A 19,153-nucleotide genomic window follows, 5' to 3' on the forward strand; every position below is an offset into this window, starting at 1 on the left:
GTCATGATCTCAAGCCCTGTGTTGGGCTCCGCGCTCAGCATGCAGTCAGCTTGAGTTGGTCTCTCCCTCTCCCTCTGTTCCCCCCACCAACCCTGTGCTAGTGCACTCTCTCTCTCGAATAAATAAATAAATCTTTAAAAAAAAAAAAAAAAGGTTCTGGTTCAGTTGGTCTGCAACCCAAATAAAATTAGAAAAAACAAACAAACAAAAAAAAACCCCAGAAAAACAAAAATAAAAAACCCTTTAAAGGACTTCTAACATCTGATATGTATATTAAGATCACAAACAAATATGTTTATGCTTCACAATCAAGACAAGTGAACTTTTTTCTTTAAAGATTTATTTATTTTAAAGAGTGAGAATTTTAAAGAATTTTAAATTTTAAAGAATGCAGGTGAGGGAGGGGCGTGGGGGGGGGGGGAGAGAAAGAAATATTCCCACAGATTCTGCATTGAGCATGGAGCCTGACATGGGGTTCGATCCTGAGCCAAAACCAAGAGTTGAATACCTGAACAAACGAGTCACCCAGGCACCCCAAGGACAAATGAACTTTCAAACACAACTAAATGATTCCCCCTTCACAAATTTACATGAACTTTTCTTTATTTGAAAGCATATTACAAAGGAATGGAACTGCTTAAAACTTTAGAAGTTTTCCCTCATTTTTTTTAGAATTTTCAACTCTAGAAACTATAATGAACTCTAATTCCTTTAAGCAGCTCAGAAATACCGCATTTGTATGAGCTACATCACATTTCACCAAGCACCTGATGTCTCAGGCACCACGCCTGCGCTAGAGAGTGAAACCCTGCAGTAACACAAGTTACTACAGCAGCCGGGACAAGAAGTCATTCTGGAGAGAAAGGGAAAAGAGAGGCAGGCAAGGCAAATCCAACTTGAAAAGAGAGATGGTGAAGGATCCCCAGTATATTGCCCAGGCTCAATCCCGTTGGACTGGACCCCTGACATAGGTATCACCCAAACTAAGCAGCTTCCTAAAATAACAGCCACTGTGTCAGAAGTCTCAATCTGCAGCCCACGTCCCAGAATTGCCAAAATTCTTATTTAAGCTAGAGAGGACAAGTGCCACCAGGTGGCACCAAAAGGAGCTGGAATCCTGAGCGAGATAAGCTTCTTAGGACAACACCACCTTGCAGCTGACAGGATTAAATGTTTGGACCTCACTTATTAAGTACAGTATGTTTTACCCAAATCTATGTTACACCTTAAAAGGAGCAGGAAGGAGTATTACACTAACTACACTCTGAATTCCAGAACTGAATCTGTTGATCATATGCGTCATATAGCAATACTGAGTTTCTAATGTCAAAGAAACAAAAACACTTTCAGAGTGTAATTTGTTTCATCACAACAAAATGAAAACTAAAATGAGGGTCTGGTAATGTTCTCAGAAGCACAGTACAATAAAGGGGTAGCGAGGTGGAAGTAGACCTATTTTAAGAACTCCCAATTTCTTTTATTAAGAGCAAAGTTGCCCTTTGCCAATTAAAAATGAATGGGAAATCAGGTTTATTCCTGTAGAGTTCAAAGAACTCCAGTGTTTAATATTTCTAACTCACTATCTAGATGTCTTGAAGTTGGTATGTATGCAACAGTGCAGTAAATATGCCATTAAATATGAGGGTTCAAATCCTACATCTGTAAAGTAAATGTGTGACACTGTACTCATCATTGACTTCTCAATTAGTTCACTCAGAAAGTTTCCTGAGCCTCAGTTCCCTGACATGACACTGGAAATACCTAGTATCTCTTGTGGTTCCTAAGTACGAATCAACAGAGTGGCTTTCCCATAAGTGTTCAGTCTCTTCCCATGCCTGTTAAACATCGAACTAAACAGGATGGGAAAACACAAAGTGTCCTCTCTAATATTTTACCATTTTATTCCCTGTGTGAATCTCAGGTACCAGGACACAGGTAAAGGTAAAGAGCATAAAAATCAGCACAAAACTCTGACTTACCCTTGAGGGCTCAGATCTAAAGAATCATCTCTGCTGTGCTGCAAGCTCGGGGACCCCAAGTCAGCCGTGGCGTTAGTGGCGGCTGTGGCTGTTCCACTGCTGACTGACGTCGTGGACCCCAAGGATCCCGACCCATTCGTACATGCCTTTGGTGGACTTGTCAACAAAGACTCTGATTCTGCTAAGTGTTTTACTTGATGCATTACACCTATGTAGTAACAGATTTAACAGTCAGTTTTAACCAAGACCACTTCCCCACGATTACAGAATCTAAATGCTAACACTGATTCACGGGGAATGAATTAAAAGCATCCAGCAAATGAGGGTGGGGGTAGGGTGGAGCATGATGACTTAGGTGCCAGGGTTTTGGACTTGACTCCATTCTGGAAAGTAGGAGGCAAATTCAACCTTAAATAAAGAGATCTAAATTCAAAATGTGATCACAGGAAATTTAACAGAGTTGCACATAAAGTTCTACTGGAAATTCAAAATACCATAATAAAAACAATGAACAACAAAAATGCAGTAGTGCTCCTGTGGCTTGATAGCCAGGAGAGAAAGACTCACTACAGTTGTAAGCTGACTTCAAATGCACAGTGAGACAAGATCACAGTAACACCACTGGTCAAAAGAGAACACCAGCAATCCAAGGATGGTGATTTTTCACATCCTCGCAGGAGACAAGGGGAGCTAAACAGCAACTTACAAGGCAGAGGTTCACATCTGGGCTAGAACCACAGGAGAATGCACATGGTGGACAGTGGTGGTGGGGAGTGGGGGTTAGTTGCCAAGAACAACTGTATGCCAAGGTATGTATGAATGTATGTTCACACATTCACTTTTTTTCTTTTCCTGGGAAACAGTCCAGAGCTTTCCATCAGCATTCTTAAAACAAACTAACAAACAAAAACCACAAAAACACAGCAAAACACAAAATGTCTGAATGAACTCAAACTTGAGGCATTCACATTCCACAAATAATATCTACAGCAGTAACATGACAGACTGGGTGCTAGATACTAAGAATATGGCAACAGATGAGAAAAGTGGATTCAGGCAGTTATCGGGGACAAAACAAAACAATGTAAGAAATTACAAATAAAAAATAAACTGCCCTTTACAAAGTGAGTTCTGACAGAGCACACAGCAATGAGGACCCTACAGACTCTGAAAGGAAGGTGAGGTCCCCAGGAATAAATGACATTTAAGAGGAACCTAAAAGAATAGTCTATCTAGCCAGATGCAAATTAGAGAACTAATCAAAACTCCTCCATAAACTTCATACTGTATTTACTATGTAAATTTGGGGGGATGGAAATTCCAATCTGATGGCACAGTGATACTGTAAATGTAAAAAGAAAAAAAAAATCACTGTGAGAAAAAGACATATTCTGATATACTTCCAAATCAGAAAGATGAAATAGATGTGAAAGGTAATACTAAAGCAAACAACAACTAATACAGACCATAAAAACCAAAACACAGAATGCAAATTAAAAATAATCCAAGGCTAAAAAGAACACAATCTATGTGATCAAAGAAGTATCTATTCATAAATGCACCCATCTGCTAACGACAGAGTTTGCCTTCTGTTTCATGTAAATATGTAGAGTTGGGATTTTAAAAAAACTTATTTAAACAGAACTAGTAAGAAATAGTGAAGACCTCTTTCCACTTAATACTCTGACACTAGCATGACTACAGCACTCTTGAGATGTGATGAGAAACAGAGCCAGTGTAAGGTGATGAAAGAAGGGTAATAAACCATATGCAGAAAGAACCAGGACTGCTGATAAGATGGAAGGTGAAGCTAAGAAGGATTACTTGAGGGTAAAACACCATTATTTCCTGTGTCCTCACACAAGACCAAAGTATCTTCAAAGACCAAAAGAGCCATAAAGAGATTTGTTGATGAGAAAAAACTCCTTTAATATCTTGGCATGTTTGAAAAGGATAAAACACCCAATGAGCAATACGATTTCATCTCTGTGATCTTCAAAAAGAGAATGGAAAAGTACTATGTCTCCAAGACTGACATCCATGTTCAAATTCCTCAAATTAGGAGACTAAACCCAAGGAAGTTAATAACAATCCTCTTTACTAGTGTTCTAATCTACTAATGGGATTCACTGGGAAAGCAAGTGAACTCTTGATTTTTTCAAGCATCTCTATGGGCAGGTGCACATTATCCACATGAAAAGGAACGTCAAGGATCGCTTCTGGCCCATGAACACTCAGATCACTAAAACATAACAGTGTTTAACATCCGCCCGTTAATCTCACACAACATCAGTTAACAGATTTTACAGAAGACACGCTTAGATGTACGTAAGTTACAAGCATCAAAACTTCTTATGTAAAAGATTGAAGTTTAATTTTTATTCTAAATTAAAGCTATACAGCTACTGAAATACTATTTAGACTAAAAGATTAACCATTAATTAATTATCATGAATGACATTACCTTCTCTTCTGAAGTAAACACTAAAAATATCAGGTAACTTCTGCATTAAGATTTCTGCCATCTGAAGTGCTCCAACTACTATCTTCAGGTCTTGGCTTGACAGCATGGAGGCAATGTGACTAAAAAAAGAAAGCATTCGCATATAAAACATCTGTCTGAACTTGAGAATTATTTTTGGCCATACTACTTTAATTTTGAGAACAATATATTTTCACTGTGAAAACAACTGAAATTTGTCTTAAATGCTTAATGTCTGCATTTCTCTTTCTCAAGGTGTGCATAAATATAAAGAGACAATGGAGGCCTCGAGACATTACAAATGAACTGTTTTATGCAATTTTTTTTCTACATTATTACTTGAAAGATTGCTGAGATTACTTGCAGAGACTTGAATTTCTACAACGTTTTACTATTTTCATGAACACACCTTGAAACAGCATGATTTTTCAGGACATCCTTCAGAAGTTCAGCATCCGCAAAATAAATTATCCTAAGAATTGCTCTAAGGCACTTATGTCTGACCGCAGGTCCCGCTGAGGAACTATACACTTCATAAAGAACACCAAATAATGTCTTAATAAAAGACTTAGCCAGTTCCGGATCCTCTTTCATAAGCTGTGCTCGAGCATCATCCTTCTTTAACTCTGAATATCCACCTGTTAAAAAAAAAAGTACAATTCTAAACTTACAGACCTCACAAATACAAAAAAGTAAACAATAGAGCCTTCAACTTGCTGTAATTATTTAAAGTGTTTAAAAAAAAAAAAGACCTTAACTTATGTAATGTAATCACCTGGCATCCACAAAGACACCAAAGGCAGCATTAAGGCAAAACTGAGCCAGCTAGGAAGAACAAGGTATCAGCCCAGTGTACCTCTTGTTTTAATAGCATGTGTTCAACAAAATACCATGGATATTTCAGTATTAGCCAGCTAAACCACTGGTAAGAAATAAAGTTCACGAAATGGACAGTAGGTATGTGACTAGAAGCTATGGAAAAACAAGATGATCTGTGGCTTTTCTCAGAGGAAACAAGGTTCAGGGGAAATAAAGTGATAAGGAAGTAAGCTCTAGACCAGGAGTAAGCAAAGTATGGTCGAAAGGCCCAATCTGGCCCAGCTCCTCTATTTTGGGGGGTGGGCGGGGGGTATCTTACTGGAGTATGACCACATACATTTCTTTCTCTTTTTTATATGGTTGTTTTGCGCTACAATGGCAGTATGCTGTACAAGCACTGTACAATCCATAAAGCTTTAAACATTTACTATCCGGCCCTTCTCAGAAGTCCACTGACCCCTACACTCTACACTAGAGGTGCAAAGCGAGAGACTGAATCCCCAAGGACAGAGACAAATGTCAGAAACCTAAACAGAAAAAACCTATTCTTCATTAGTGAAGAAAAGAATTTTGATAGGAACGTGTAACAAAAAAGGTTGTAAAGAACTAAGCAGATAGATAGGTGTGTGTGGATCTAAATGTGTAAGAGGAATAAGAGGATCAGATTTTAAAAAACAAAACAAAACAAAAAACAACAGAGGCCAATTCCAGCCGGAGCCCAGGACACTACAAAATCACAGACCAGGAAAAAAAAAATGTGGAAGGTCCCATGTCAGCAGTGCCGGCTCATGCATCAGTTAGAACATGACCAAAAAAAAAAAAAAAAAAAAAAAAAACCAAACAAATTAATTACCACTACACAATGGTTTTAATCTTAATAAAGACACTCAGTGAAATAATGACTTATCATGAGAAATATTATTCACATGACAATACAGTACTATTAACTCAAAAGTACTTACTAGTGTTAGTATTGGCTAAGGGGTTAGGTTTTCTCTGAATGGCACGTGCTGTTCCCGTGTCCTCATTGATTTGCTGCATAGAATTAAAATCAATAGTATAAACTCGTCCCAGAGTGGACAAGCTTATCTCATCCTCACCGACCTGATGGGCTGCCTGAGAGCAAAGAGAGAGAAACCTTGAATATAAACATGGAGAAATTTATTAACTTAAGACACAGTGGGACCCTCCATAAATGCTAACTTACATATTTATTTCATCAGGTTTCAGATGGTGAAGTAAAAGAGTATGGAAGATTTAACAGTGTGGCCAAGACAAAACTCATTCATTTAATAAATCATTTTTAATTAAACATAATTATACACCACAGACTCTATAAGGTCCCTGGAGATATAAATACAGATCAATTCCTGATGGAAGATCCAGTCATGTAGAATCCCTGACATAAGGAAGACATCGTTTATATTAAGAAAGCTTTTAAGACATTGCTGATAGAAAAAAAATTTTTACCCGAAAAAAATCTTAGTATCTAATTCTTAAGTTAAAATAGTATATACATCATAGATTTTTAGCAGCCCACAAAATCTTCTTTAAACAAAATAATTCTACAAAATTATCCTGAGGTAAAAAGACTTTCCATTTAAATGATACTTTAAGATTGAAAGCAACACTCCTGGACCTAGGAGAGTAACCCCTAGGGTGTACATGTGTGCACAGTACATAAATACAACGACACGCTTTGATTAATACTATTTGCTTGAGATAAGACAGTCAAAAGATGTGATAGAATACTCATTCTTAGAACAGTCCAGGCTACGGAATTCTTAGGCTAAATCAAAGACAGGACTCCTTAAGCGTAAGAGAGTAAGCTAACAGGGAAAATGCAATTAACAGGACAATGCTAAAAAGAAGGTAGCTTAATGGTAGAGACCATGGCCTGCTTATATACTAAGGTGAAGAACACACGCCAAGACCCCTTACACCTCACTCCCTCCTGAAAGCTGGCTCAGAACTTAAAGTCTTAAGAACTCCTGATTTTATAACGGAAGTCAATGGTTTCAAAGTTCTTTTTCAAAATTTCATTTTTAACAACTAATGGTAGAAGACATCTTTAAAGAAGAATGCCTCTTCAATTGTGATGTTCTTAAAAAAATTCAAATATCACAGACTGAAATTAGAAAATATAGTATGACTTAAAGCTATCTCCCATATTGAAAATACCAGTAAATGATGCATGGTGTCCCAAGTAATGCAGTGACCCACACTTCCTAACTGAAGCCATTTTGCTGACCTGAAAAATTTCTGAAATATTTCAATGCATACTTAATATGGAAGTTAACAGAAGTAATAAAAATCACACATAAAACCTTCATAGAAAAACACTAAATATTTTGGTGCACCTTTCCTTTTCATTATTCCTCTTATTTTGCTGAGTGCCCCAAAGAGTCACAAAGTTCTGAATACTGTGTTCATTTTTCCATATCCCATTTTATGTCACTGAAATGTATCCCATTAACATGTGGACTACATATGAGGCTAGTGGGTATCAAAACTCACTTAACCATTTCGTCACCTAGACTTTTATACTAAAATTGTTTCCTTGTTTTTGTTCTATAAAATATGCTGACAAACAGCTATTTGTCTACAAATATTTGTTTATGGGAGGCATCTTCTGGGTGGGAAATAGAGGGGCTTTGAAAATGTATAGCCTGACTCCAATGTTTCCTTTTAGAAATGAGGAAACTATGGAACAAAGAACTTAAATTACTTGCTCCAAGTCAATCAGGTAGTTAGCAGCTGAAGCAGTTGACCTGAACAGAAATGAGGACCTTGTTCTCAGGAGACAAAATGAGAGAATCTTGAGTTAATTCAAAATTGAGCACATTTAAGTACACATATCCACCTCCCCACTCCATCCCTACACCCACTCGCCACCAAAATAGATATATTTAAACGGTACGATGAAACTACTACCTCAATGATCCGGCTGTCAATCCTGTTATAGGGATGCCAGAGGCCTCGGTCATCACGCCACTGCCATATTGCACCATCTGTGTTCTGCGCATTTCCCTTCTTCAGCATGGTATCAACTGCAAAAATGCCTTCTTTTGGTAAACATGGCATAAGTTCGCTGAAAACAAAGGTGCAATTATTTCATTAAGTAGCTTCCTGAACTATTAGTAAATGACAGATCTCTCAAGTAAAATACCCGCATATAAGCCGCAGTTCTTATCATCAGCCCAATCTTTACCAAATCAGAGATGTCAGTTCATACAGTTCTTGAGGACTTCGTGGAACAAGATCAATCTGTTCTTGACAACTTCCGTTAGCAGCACCGCACAGGAGAAAGTGAAGTGTTTCTGCAATGTCTGTAAAACCAGTAACAGAAACCAAAAACCCATGAAACTAGTTATATTACCTCATTTAAAAGGCAATCATTCCTATGGGGGAAAACAATCAGAATTATTTTCTTACAGTCAACTATACATGAATAAAAAGTTTAAAAACGGGTTTTTTTTTATACAGCAATATGCCATATATAGGAATTAAAAAGCCAAATGAGCTATAATGAAAACATAAAAAAAGAAATTTATGAAAATTTTCTTTCTAAAGGCTTCAGTCTGAGTCCTAGTTGGCCATTTAAACAAAATCCACACCAGACAATTTGGGAATTTTTAAATTTTGTTTTTGGTTTTATTTGTGTGTGAAGAACACAGTGCTTTGTACAAAAGTGCAGTCAACGTACATTTTAATCCCCCATTCAAGTTTATTTGCCTTTAGTTTAAGTATACTGAAAACGGGTGGTCAACACAATGAAACAAATTATAAGCATCAAAATATTACCATACTCTGGTCAGGAAGTAATTAATTACCTTAAAGACAAACATGCCAACTTAATACAAAGGTCATTAACATATCCTCTACCCTAAGTTTCCAATGCCAGAAGACATCAATTTATAGAGGAATTTGCATGAAAACCAGCCTCCCACAAGAACACTCTTAACATGAGGAAGTTCCCATTACCCACAGATTTAGTCATTCAAATAACTAAAGGTACAGATGGCACTGGGCCTTTGAAAAATACAAACATTTCATTGAAATGTTTTGGCAATAATCACTAAATTTTGTTATGGAATAAAGTATTCACTACTAATCTGGGCAAAAGCCTATATAGTTAAATTGCTGCCCCACATAAATTTCACTAAGAAATTTATTTTAAATTTCTTGAGAAAGTACAGTCTTGCCAACTCTCTTCAGAAATGTGAATACATATCTTTAATTTTTTTAAGAAAAAGAGATGAGAGGGTGACAACATGCTTCCTTTGTGTTACTGCTGAACAAATAAAATCTAAATCTAGTGGCCTCCAAGTGATAAATGTACGGCAAACTTCATGGACTAATAAGCAAAAGGTGAGAACAGTCATCCTAAGGGGAAAAAAAGTCCGAAATGGTAAAGCACAACAAGTCAGTGAACAATTTCCTAAAATGTTTTAGAGAAATGTGGTGCCACACATGGTAACAAGAAATAATCTGGATTCAAACTTCAGGAGATGGTGGGCTCAGCAAAATTCAAAGGGCTCCTAGGGCATGCACCGACGCTACTCAAGACAAAGTTAAATCCTTCCCCAACTTCTCACTTTGTTCATGACACAAGCTGTATGATTCTCTGGAATGCCAAGTTTAGGAGTGATTAGTGCTTCAAGAGAATCTTTTCAATAAAACAGCTCAACAACACTACTTTCCTGCAAAATGCTGGGCCAATGTGCCAATTCACAAAAAACGTGACTAAATATAAAAGACGTAAATAACGTAAAAAATATTTATCTGAGACAGTGATGCCAGAGGCTTCTCTGTCCCCAAACACCATCTCTTATGCTCCCACAGTAATATCCTCAGAGATGGGAATTAAAAATATGAAATTACCCACCATTAAATGCATCCTGTATAAATGGGATCAACACCCTAGAAGCAATAATCCTAACATACAGGTGTTTTCTGAAGCCCATTGTCTTCTGAGATTAACTTGCAAAATCTAAGGTTTATGAGAGAAATGCAGTAGCAACACAACAGTGCAACAAAATTGTATTGATGGATAAGGCTGAGAAGGGCCTAGAAAATACTCAAGCAGTGAAGATGAGAGAGATTCATGTGTGCAAGTAAGTTCCAAATTCCTGAGGAAGGAAAGCACTGTGGAATCAGATAAACTGCTGGGAAAACTCTAAGAGGGGCAGAAAGAAGGGGAAGCAGAGGACAGGCAACTACTCGTAACTCAGTATTCCCCTAGTGAAGCATCACTACATAATTACTATTGGAGAGAAGGCAATGAGCCTGCATTTTTAGCCCTAGAATCACCAAGGATAAATTTTTAATATACTGCAGATGTTATGCATTGTACACAGGAAGCACTACTGTACTGTCCCCACACAAATCTACTACGGATCAAGTTTTCTTTCCTTACTCTCCAGTGTCCATTTTTTTTTTTAAAGATTTTATTTCTTTATTTGATAGAGAGAGATTGCAAGTAGACAGAGAGGCAGGCAGAGGGGTGGGGGGAAGCAGGCTGCCTGCTGAGCAGAGAGCCCGATGTGGGGCTCCATCCCAGGACCCTGAGATCATGACCTGAGCCAAAGACAGAGGCTTAACCACTGAGTCACCCAGGCACCCCCAGTGTCCATGCTTTTAACAAGTCCTTTTACTTGCCTATATTGACTGTATTTATTAATAAACACTTTTTAAGAACCCGCTTCTCCTGCCTGAAGGTGGACAACAAAGTAGCACTTACTTTGCTTCATAAGTTGAACAGCTAAAGTTGGACAGTTGGAACACATCAGAGAAAACATGCGAACCACCATTATGAACATCCCAGAACTTAAAATGGGTGGAGTCACTACCAACAGCTGTTGAACATTTGTAAGCAGATCTTTGGAGGCAACCTGCTGGAGTAAATTCTTCACAAAAAAAAGAAAAAATACTGTTATACCATGACTCAACAATTAACAATTTCATGAAAATACCACCAAAGAATAAAGGCTTACCTCCTCATGTTGGAAGTTGTCCACTAGACGTGCAAAACAAAGACAAGTGCTTTCGACTGACTTTTTGTCCTATTTTTTAATAGAAGAAATAAAGCTTAGTAATATAAAATATATCACTGTCTTACATCACTACCTAATTTTCTTCCTAACCTCAAACTGCTCAAGGCCGGTTCACTAAGATGTGAGCCTTGAAAATCCAATGTACAATGTACAATGTACAAAATCCAAGGTACAATTAATAACATCATGATTTCAAAGCATAGAGCTTCACACTGAGAGAACTTCTCTCCTCTGTGAAGATCCCAATAAATAAGAGCAAATATGCAAAAATGAAGGAACTTTTTTGCTTCTGTAATTTCAATACTTAACCACAAGTCACAACAAAGATAAATATCATTCTAAAAAAGCATTCGCAGTAGAAACGTTTAAAACATGTATACACTAAAAAGTTGGAAACAGTTCAGTATTATGTGTGTGTGAACCAGAGGTTTACCGATGATGTGAGAAAATAGGTGTCATTTTGCTATAAACACTATGAAAACAATCTAGAAACACTATTACAGAGGCCTCGTTCAGAAAACAAGAAATATCCTTATAAGAACAATTTAACTGTTTAACAAGTGTTTTGATAGTGTTTTTTTTCCTAACTGATAAATGGGTTCCAGATATAAAAACGAGACTGGCTTGCTTATACAAAATTGAGAATAATTCTGGTATCATAAAAGCCCTATATCTTCACTATCAGTACTTAAGTCTATAAAGGGTGCTACAAATAACCCACCCAACAATTTAACTTCTGATTCTCACCCTTTTTTCCAAAATACGGTATGGAAATCACACCCAACTACAGAATACATTTCTAGACCCAGTAAGCACAGGTTATCTCAGCCTACCAACTTTATTTCTTTTTAATTAATTTATTTATTTGAAATAGAGAGAGAACATGCACACAAGGGCGGGGAACAGCAGAGTCGGAGAGGCAGACTCCCCACTGAGCAAGGAGCCGGACACAGGACCCTGAGATCATGACCCAAGGCGAAGGCAGACAATCATTACTGAGCCACCCAGGACCCAGAGTCTACTAAGTTTTTAAAATTAAGTAAGCAAACAACGAATAGCATGACTTGTATCTTGATCATCTCAGAGGCAAAACATTTCACAGTGACTTAATAATCTTTTTTGTAGCTCTCTTACATAAATCCCTATTGAACATATTCTCTATACCAAACTGTCCAGAGATGATTTTAAACACACTTTGTAAAGCTGATTTGGGAGTCCCAATTTCTAGGGGTGCCTGGGTAGCTCACTTGGTTAAGCGCCTGACTCAATTTCAGCTCAGGTCAGGATCTGAGGATGGTGAGATGGAGTCCCACATATGGCTCTGTGCTCGGCAGGGAGTCTGCCCAAGATTCTCTCTCTCCCTCTACCGCTCCCCTGGCTCAGTCATGTTCATGCTCTCTCTCTCTCTCTTTCTCTCAAAATAAAATAAATATTTTAAGAGCCTGATTTCTAAAAACCCTTTTATAGCAATTAACAACATCTTAAGACAATTTATGTTAAAATAAAATTCAAATTTCTCTACAAGGCTTAACTCACTGCCCCCCACACCAGATTTTGTAAGCCCTGCTTCTCATACTCCATCACCTTGTCTGCCAATTCCATCACCTAAATAAATGTTCCTGCTCTTCTCCAACTTCCGACAGTCACAGTCTGCAGTGTCATCTCATCTCTGATCCTAGCCCACATCCTCCAGATCTTTCCTGCAGAACCCAATGCCTTAGAGGAGAGATGATCTCCCTAAAGGAAACTGATCCTATCACACATTGAGTGAAACCACTCAATGTTTGCTGAAATAACAAACTCATCCCTTAAAATCAAAATACTAAAATGCTGTCACATTTGGGTAAATCCATCAAATTATATAAAATAACCTAGCATGGTACACGAATGGAAAACCCAGCAGGAAAAAAAAAAACACACATGGATCAGAGTATTTCCAATTTATACATCCAGTTGGATGATTTAAACCCTAGATAAAACTGGCATTCTAAAAAACATAGTAAAGATGTTTTATGGCACATAAAATAGGTTCATGTTTTACCTGATGGGTTAGCCTTTGGGTAAGCAGTGGGAGGGAATCTGCCACAAAATGAAATTCGTCTGGCGTGATGCTCTGGCAGCAATTGGCTGCAATTGCTAGTGCATTTCTTTGGGCATTTATGCTGAAGAATTCTAGATACAGCAAGCAGTCTGCCAAACCACCCTAAAATACAGAAAACTGTTAAAGTGAAGGAAGACCCTCAGCAATTTAAAAAAAAAAAAAAAAAGAAAAAGAAAAAGGAGTAAGAAGTCTAGCACATCACTTTGGAAACACCATGTGCACCTTACAGAGACTGCAGTCTAGTAGCCAGCACAAATGCAGATCTAAAATCCAACTTGAAATGAAATACAGTCCTTCGGTAGCAACACTTACCGCCTGCAGAATGGCTTTACTGTGTCTGCGGGATAACATCTCCAAGGCAGTCAGGGCCTGCTCTGCCACATCAATACACTGAATAACTTGCAGCTGGGAACGTAAAAACAGGTAACTTAAGGCCATCACTCAAGTGCTTTTCCAGCTGCTTATCTTCTACACGAATAAACACAGTATTTTTGCTAATTCCATCAATCTATACACTGCCCCTAATTCTAACATGAAAACCACCATAGGAAAACAGTAATTTATGAGCTCAAGCTGTAACAAGTAAATATAGTTTCCTTCCAACTACCTTGTTCTCTTTAAAGACATAGAAAAATAGGTTTTACATAGGGAATAAATGAAATCCAATTAGATAACTTTCAATTTTTCTATTTATAATAAATGGGTTGTTTTATATAACAAATTTTAAAATTCAAGTTTTACCCTTATGCCATATTCAAGGTTATCAGATAATGCAAATTTTATTATGCATTAAAAAGAAAAAGGCCCTTAAAACAGACCAAAACACAACCTACCACAGACCATATGGAAAAATTTCCTTTCTCCACTGACTCACTTTATAACCTTGAGCAAGCACTTTATCTCAGCTGTAAAATGAGGGTATAAATAGCTATCAACCTCATTGGGATATTTTCTAGCAATTATGAGATTATTTTAATCAAGTGCTTTAAGTTCTTCTCTGAAAGATTTTATATTCTTGATAAATGTTCTCATTAAAAATTATTAACTGAAATGATTCCATAAATGTTTTTATTAGCATCAACTTTAAACTACTGGTGTGCTAAACACAAAGTATCTTTCTGACAGTCTGGGTAAAAAATATACTTTGAATAGATAATGAATCCTTTAAAAAGTCTTTTAAGGTGGCCTTACAATTTCGATGTACTACTTTAGAATTCAGAAATCAAGAGTCTTCAGCTTGATTCCCCTAGGCCTGGTTTCAAACAAGCAGAGCAAAAGCAGGATTACCTTTTCTAGAAAGACAGGAATTGCATCTACTACAACAGCAGATGATCGAGGAAGTGCTTCCATCATGTATGTTAAGGCTCGACAAGCATGGTTCATCTACAAATAAGATAGCACTTTTACTCAATAAGAACCCAAAATTTTATCTGGGGTGTTTAAAAAAATATACCACATACTTACAATATCGAAATTATGTTCCATCTGAAGTAATGTTATCTGTTTAAAAAAAAAGATAAGAACAAACTATTAGAAGCTATCTATATCCCTAGAAGAACTGTTTCTTCCTCTACATCAACTCAAATGGAAAGTATTAATCAAGACCTTATTCTTATAAAAATAGTACCAAGTTAAAACCTAGCATACACAAGAAATGATTATATTGAGGATGGCAGGATGCAGATTACAGCTCTTGACTTGGAAACTGTGCTAATCATCACCTCTCACAATCCAGGTCATAAAACAAAGGCTTACAACCAACTGTTCTGGTACTTCTAGCCCCCTTTCTCTGATGCCTGTTTAACAGGCATCAGTAAATACTTAATACCTAAAGAAACAGATCATCAATGCACTGGCATTTGTTAACAACTGTACAGACAGATTCAAGACTACTATTTCAACTCCTGTGAATAGACTTCTCTACAAGCTGAGTTAAACACCATTTAACTCAGCTGTAAAGTCCTCAAACACATTACTTATCACATCAGAAACTAAGTATGCACTAATTAAAACCCAAATTAATCATCGTATTCTACAACTACATGAATGAGTCTATATGCATTTCTTTTAGTTTCCCTTGTAGACAAGACCATAAGCAGATTTTAGCCATGTTTTTCAAAGGCAGAAATTCAAAACCGCTAGGGCTATGTATATATACAATCTCTTGATGAGAGATCCAATCTCTTGAAGCAGCCAAAGCTACCAAAGAAATGTCCTATCTGGGGAAGCAATCATTCAGAGTTCAATGGGAAATTTTAAATGCACTGAATTCAAGTTACAAAGTACACTTCAAATAAATGTATTTAATAATGAACATCAGATACTCTAATGCAATATTCATTTAACAGGAGTGCCTTCTCAGCTATGAATTATGCTAGGTCAAGTACATCTACATATCTGAGGTCCTGATCACTTTCTTTGTGTGTGTGTGTGTGTGTGTGTGTGTGCGTGCGCGCGCACACACACACACACACACACACACACACACACACACCCCATTCTGGGGTTCAATGGAACCTATAACCAGTCATTTGAAATACCCACTGTAGATTGAAAGGGGTTGTCATGTTGACAGGAAAAGTAACAAGTTCTCCAATTCTTAAGATGGAATAAACATTGTAAGACCATGTTTGAGAGGAACAGCTCTAACAGATTCCTTTTCAACAAAAATGACCAGGGTCACACAAGTGAATGGTGACAGATGGATACATATTCACAATATTCAATTCTGATGGAAGATTAATCTGGCCAGTTCATTAACAATAGTCAGTATTACTAGCAGGAGCTGTCTTACATAGGTCGATGAAGCACTTAAATCTAATCAAAGGCCAGCAAATCAAGTACGTCAGATTATGTGTCAACATTTGCAGAGATTTAATAGCATCTTTATACAACTAATAAAAACTGCATCTTACATAGTATAAGCCTAGTTCTTTGTTATTTTTTTAATAAACAAGAACAACAAAATAAGACAGTTTAATTCAGGAAACAAAACCAGCTCCTAGGGAAATGGGTAGGGTGAGTGTGAATACGGAAACAGGCAAAACGTAACACAAAAATCAATACTGCTTTCACTGAACATCCAGAAATCAACATGCCGGCCCTCATTAGAAGGGAAGTGGTAATAGTTAAGTGCCAGTTCACACTATCCAGGTCTGCCTGACAGAAAGTGAAGAAACTGGTCCATCCTTTCTCACCCTGCCAGAGCTGAACCATCCAACAAGAACAAAAGATGGCATCACCTTGTATTTCAATGAACTTCATTCAACTGTCTCCACAATCATAATGAGATCAAACAAGACAATCTGACACATCAACCATATTTTTGTCAACTTTATTTGCTATGTAAACGAAGACTTATTGAAGACTTATTAACTTGATACTTGGTTTTTAACTTCCAATATATTCATATGCTGTATGAGTAAATTCATGATGTTTATGTTAGTCTTTTGTTTTACACTCAGACTTAAATCTTAATTTCCCATATAGCCAATCTTTTTAATCTTGAAACTAAGAAAACTACCAAGCTGTTGTTTAAGACTTACTTTGTTCAGGAGCCTACATTTAGTAGTGGCAATTCCTCCTCCTCTTTTTGCCCCATTAAAAAGCTCAAGCAATTAAGATGTTTTTAAATTCTAAACATCAATTCACGACTGTACTGAAAAACATCACTAAAAGGTTTTGTTTCATTTCTTTATATTTTTACTTAACGTAAAACCTAAGCTGGAAGGATTCACGTGGTACCGTGGCTGGAATGCTCTGCCGCTGCACACAATTACAACACGAAAGCTTTGTGACCCACAAAAACCTGCCACAAGGGAGCAGCTTATTACTGCCCATGTATCACCAGTTTAAAAGAGAGAGCACGTAAGTTTAGATATCACCTAATGCAACAAACAATTTAAGGTTTAAAACCAGTCATTTTAAACCGTAAGAGACTCTCAATCTCACAAAACAAACTGAGGGTTACTGGGGGGAGGGGGGTGGGGAGAGAGTGGTGGGGTTATGGACACTGGGGAGGCTATGTGCTATGGTGAGTGCTGTGAAGTGTGTAAACCTGGCAATTCACAGACCAGTACCCCTGGGACTAAAAATACATTATATGTTTATAAAAAAAAATTAGAAATTAAAAAAATAATAAAATAAAACCAGTCATTTTAAGTATCAAGAAGTAGGAGTTTAGAAAATTACAAATTCATTATTTGCAATCACTGCCAAGATCTAGAAGTGTGAAGTAAAAGCACAAAGCCACACTCTACCATCTCTTAGTTCAAACGGTATAAATAATCATGCTTCAGCAACGTTCAGTAACTGAGATAAAATGAGGGGCAAACTCTCTTACCAAAGCTGGAACGACACTCTTGACAGGAAACCCTCCCAGCGTCTCCTCATTTCCCATAACCAATAGCTGACACATTTCAATAACTGCCTGGAGCTGCTGGCTTTCATCACTTGCTTGCAGTCCTTGCAGAAGCTGTTGGGCCTTGGAGCCTTCACAGGGAGGGGAAAAAATCATTACTTTTAAACATTTAAGGAAATTATTAGTAGGTATAAAGTGTGACTCTACGTGGCAGTGGGCTGCTTATCTTTTGATCCTAGTGAAAGGCTAAGTCTATAACTAGGGCTAAGACAGGCTGCTAATATAATTCAAAACACAAATTGACTGAATTTATCTTAACTTAGACTGATCTCGCAGTATTTATTGATTTTTGTCTTTTAATTTTTCCTTTAAAATGAAACAAGTGGATTGACTCTTACTAGCTAAAACAAAAAGATATCCCTAAGACTAATACAAATTGTTACCTCTGACACAATGACTTTTACATATATAGACTAAGCAAAAGCCTTCTGTAGGAATAACCACCTGTTAAAAAGTGATGGCCAGCCTTCAACGAAAATGCACATACTCCTGAAGTCCTGCTCAGAATAAATGGAATCCTGGTAACAGTGAAAGGGCAAGAAAATAAAGATAAACAGAGCAATGTACCTAATAGAAGAGAGTGGAAAGAATGCAGTATTTTTTTTTAAAGATTTTATTTATTTATTTGTCAGAGAGAGCAGACTCCCTGCCGACCAGGATATCTGACTGATGTGCGGCTCGATCCCAGGACCCTGAGACCATGACCTGACCCAAAGGCAGAGGCTTAATCCACCGAGTCACTCAGGCACCCCAAGAATGCAGTACTTCTAAAAACAGCAAAAGACTGGCTTATTCACCTCCTCTCATTCCCTTTGCATATGACTTCCACTTTTAAGGCCCAAATTCATTGCCTAAAGAACTGAAAAACACTAAGATTCAACTCCTACAGGGATAGGCTGTGGTCAGTGATCTAGGTAACATACTCAAAAATGAAGGCCACAAAAGTGTTTCAAATTTTCATGAACACCTACACCTTCCTATCTGAAACCATAATTAATGTTCACCAAATTATAGCTAATGCTAATTTCAAGCCCTTTCTCTTCCTACACCTTCACAGGTTCTTGTCAGCATAAGGGATTTATCCTCTCCAAGTCATTAGACAGCTTAGAAATGTCAGATGTGTAGAAACTGCCAATGAAGGCGGGATTCGTATGAAAACCAAAGTATTTTATTTCAATTAAGTTATAGTGATCTTCCTCAAAGCATAGCCTTTCAAAGGGGACACATGGTGATCCTTGCAATATTTAAGACTATGGCAAACGAATTGCATATAACTATTACTGCCTACCTACCTTT

The 19,153-nt window shown here is 37.3% G+C and overlaps 1 protein-coding gene across 17 annotated transcripts in view; it reads right to left on the minus strand.

The window, feature by feature from the left end:
• Positions 1-19,153, minus strand: part of TRIP12 (thyroid hormone receptor interactor 12) — a 145,997-nt gene that overhangs the window by 31,214 nt on the left and 95,630 nt on the right. For 8 of the 17 annotated variants that reach the window (XM_059393660.1, XM_059393661.1, XM_059393669.1 and 5 more), the window contains 13 exons: positions 17,780-17,928; positions 14,902-14,937; positions 14,725-14,820; positions 13,750-13,842; positions 13,378-13,539; positions 11,277-11,345; positions 11,024-11,189; positions 8,492-8,609; positions 8,212-8,371; positions 6,243-6,396; positions 4,871-5,099; positions 4,444-4,562; positions 1,980-2,187 (listed from right to left, as the gene is read on the minus strand). In XM_059393660.1, the coding sequence (XP_059249643.1) occupies positions 1,980-2,187; positions 4,444-4,562; positions 4,871-5,099; positions 6,243-6,396; positions 8,212-8,371; positions 8,492-8,609; positions 11,024-11,189; positions 11,277-11,345; positions 13,378-13,539; positions 13,750-13,842; positions 14,725-14,820; positions 14,902-14,937; positions 17,780-17,928 (1,759 nt within the window). The remainder of the gene's footprint in view (positions 1-1,979; positions 2,188-4,443; positions 4,563-4,870; positions 5,100-6,242; positions 6,397-8,211; positions 8,372-8,491; positions 8,610-11,023; positions 11,190-11,276; positions 11,346-13,377; positions 13,540-13,749; positions 13,843-14,724; positions 14,821-14,901; positions 14,938-17,779; positions 17,929-19,153) is intronic. The other 9 variants (XM_059393671.1, XM_059393670.1, XM_059393668.1 and 6 more) reach the window with 3 other exon arrangements.

Source organism: Mustela nigripes, chromosome 3 (genome assembly GCF_022355385.1).
Source record: "Mustela nigripes isolate SB6536 chromosome 3, MUSNIG.SB6536, whole genome shotgun sequence".
In the NCBI taxonomy this organism is placed as follows: Eukaryota; Metazoa; Chordata; class Mammalia; order Carnivora; family Mustelidae; genus Mustela; species Mustela nigripes.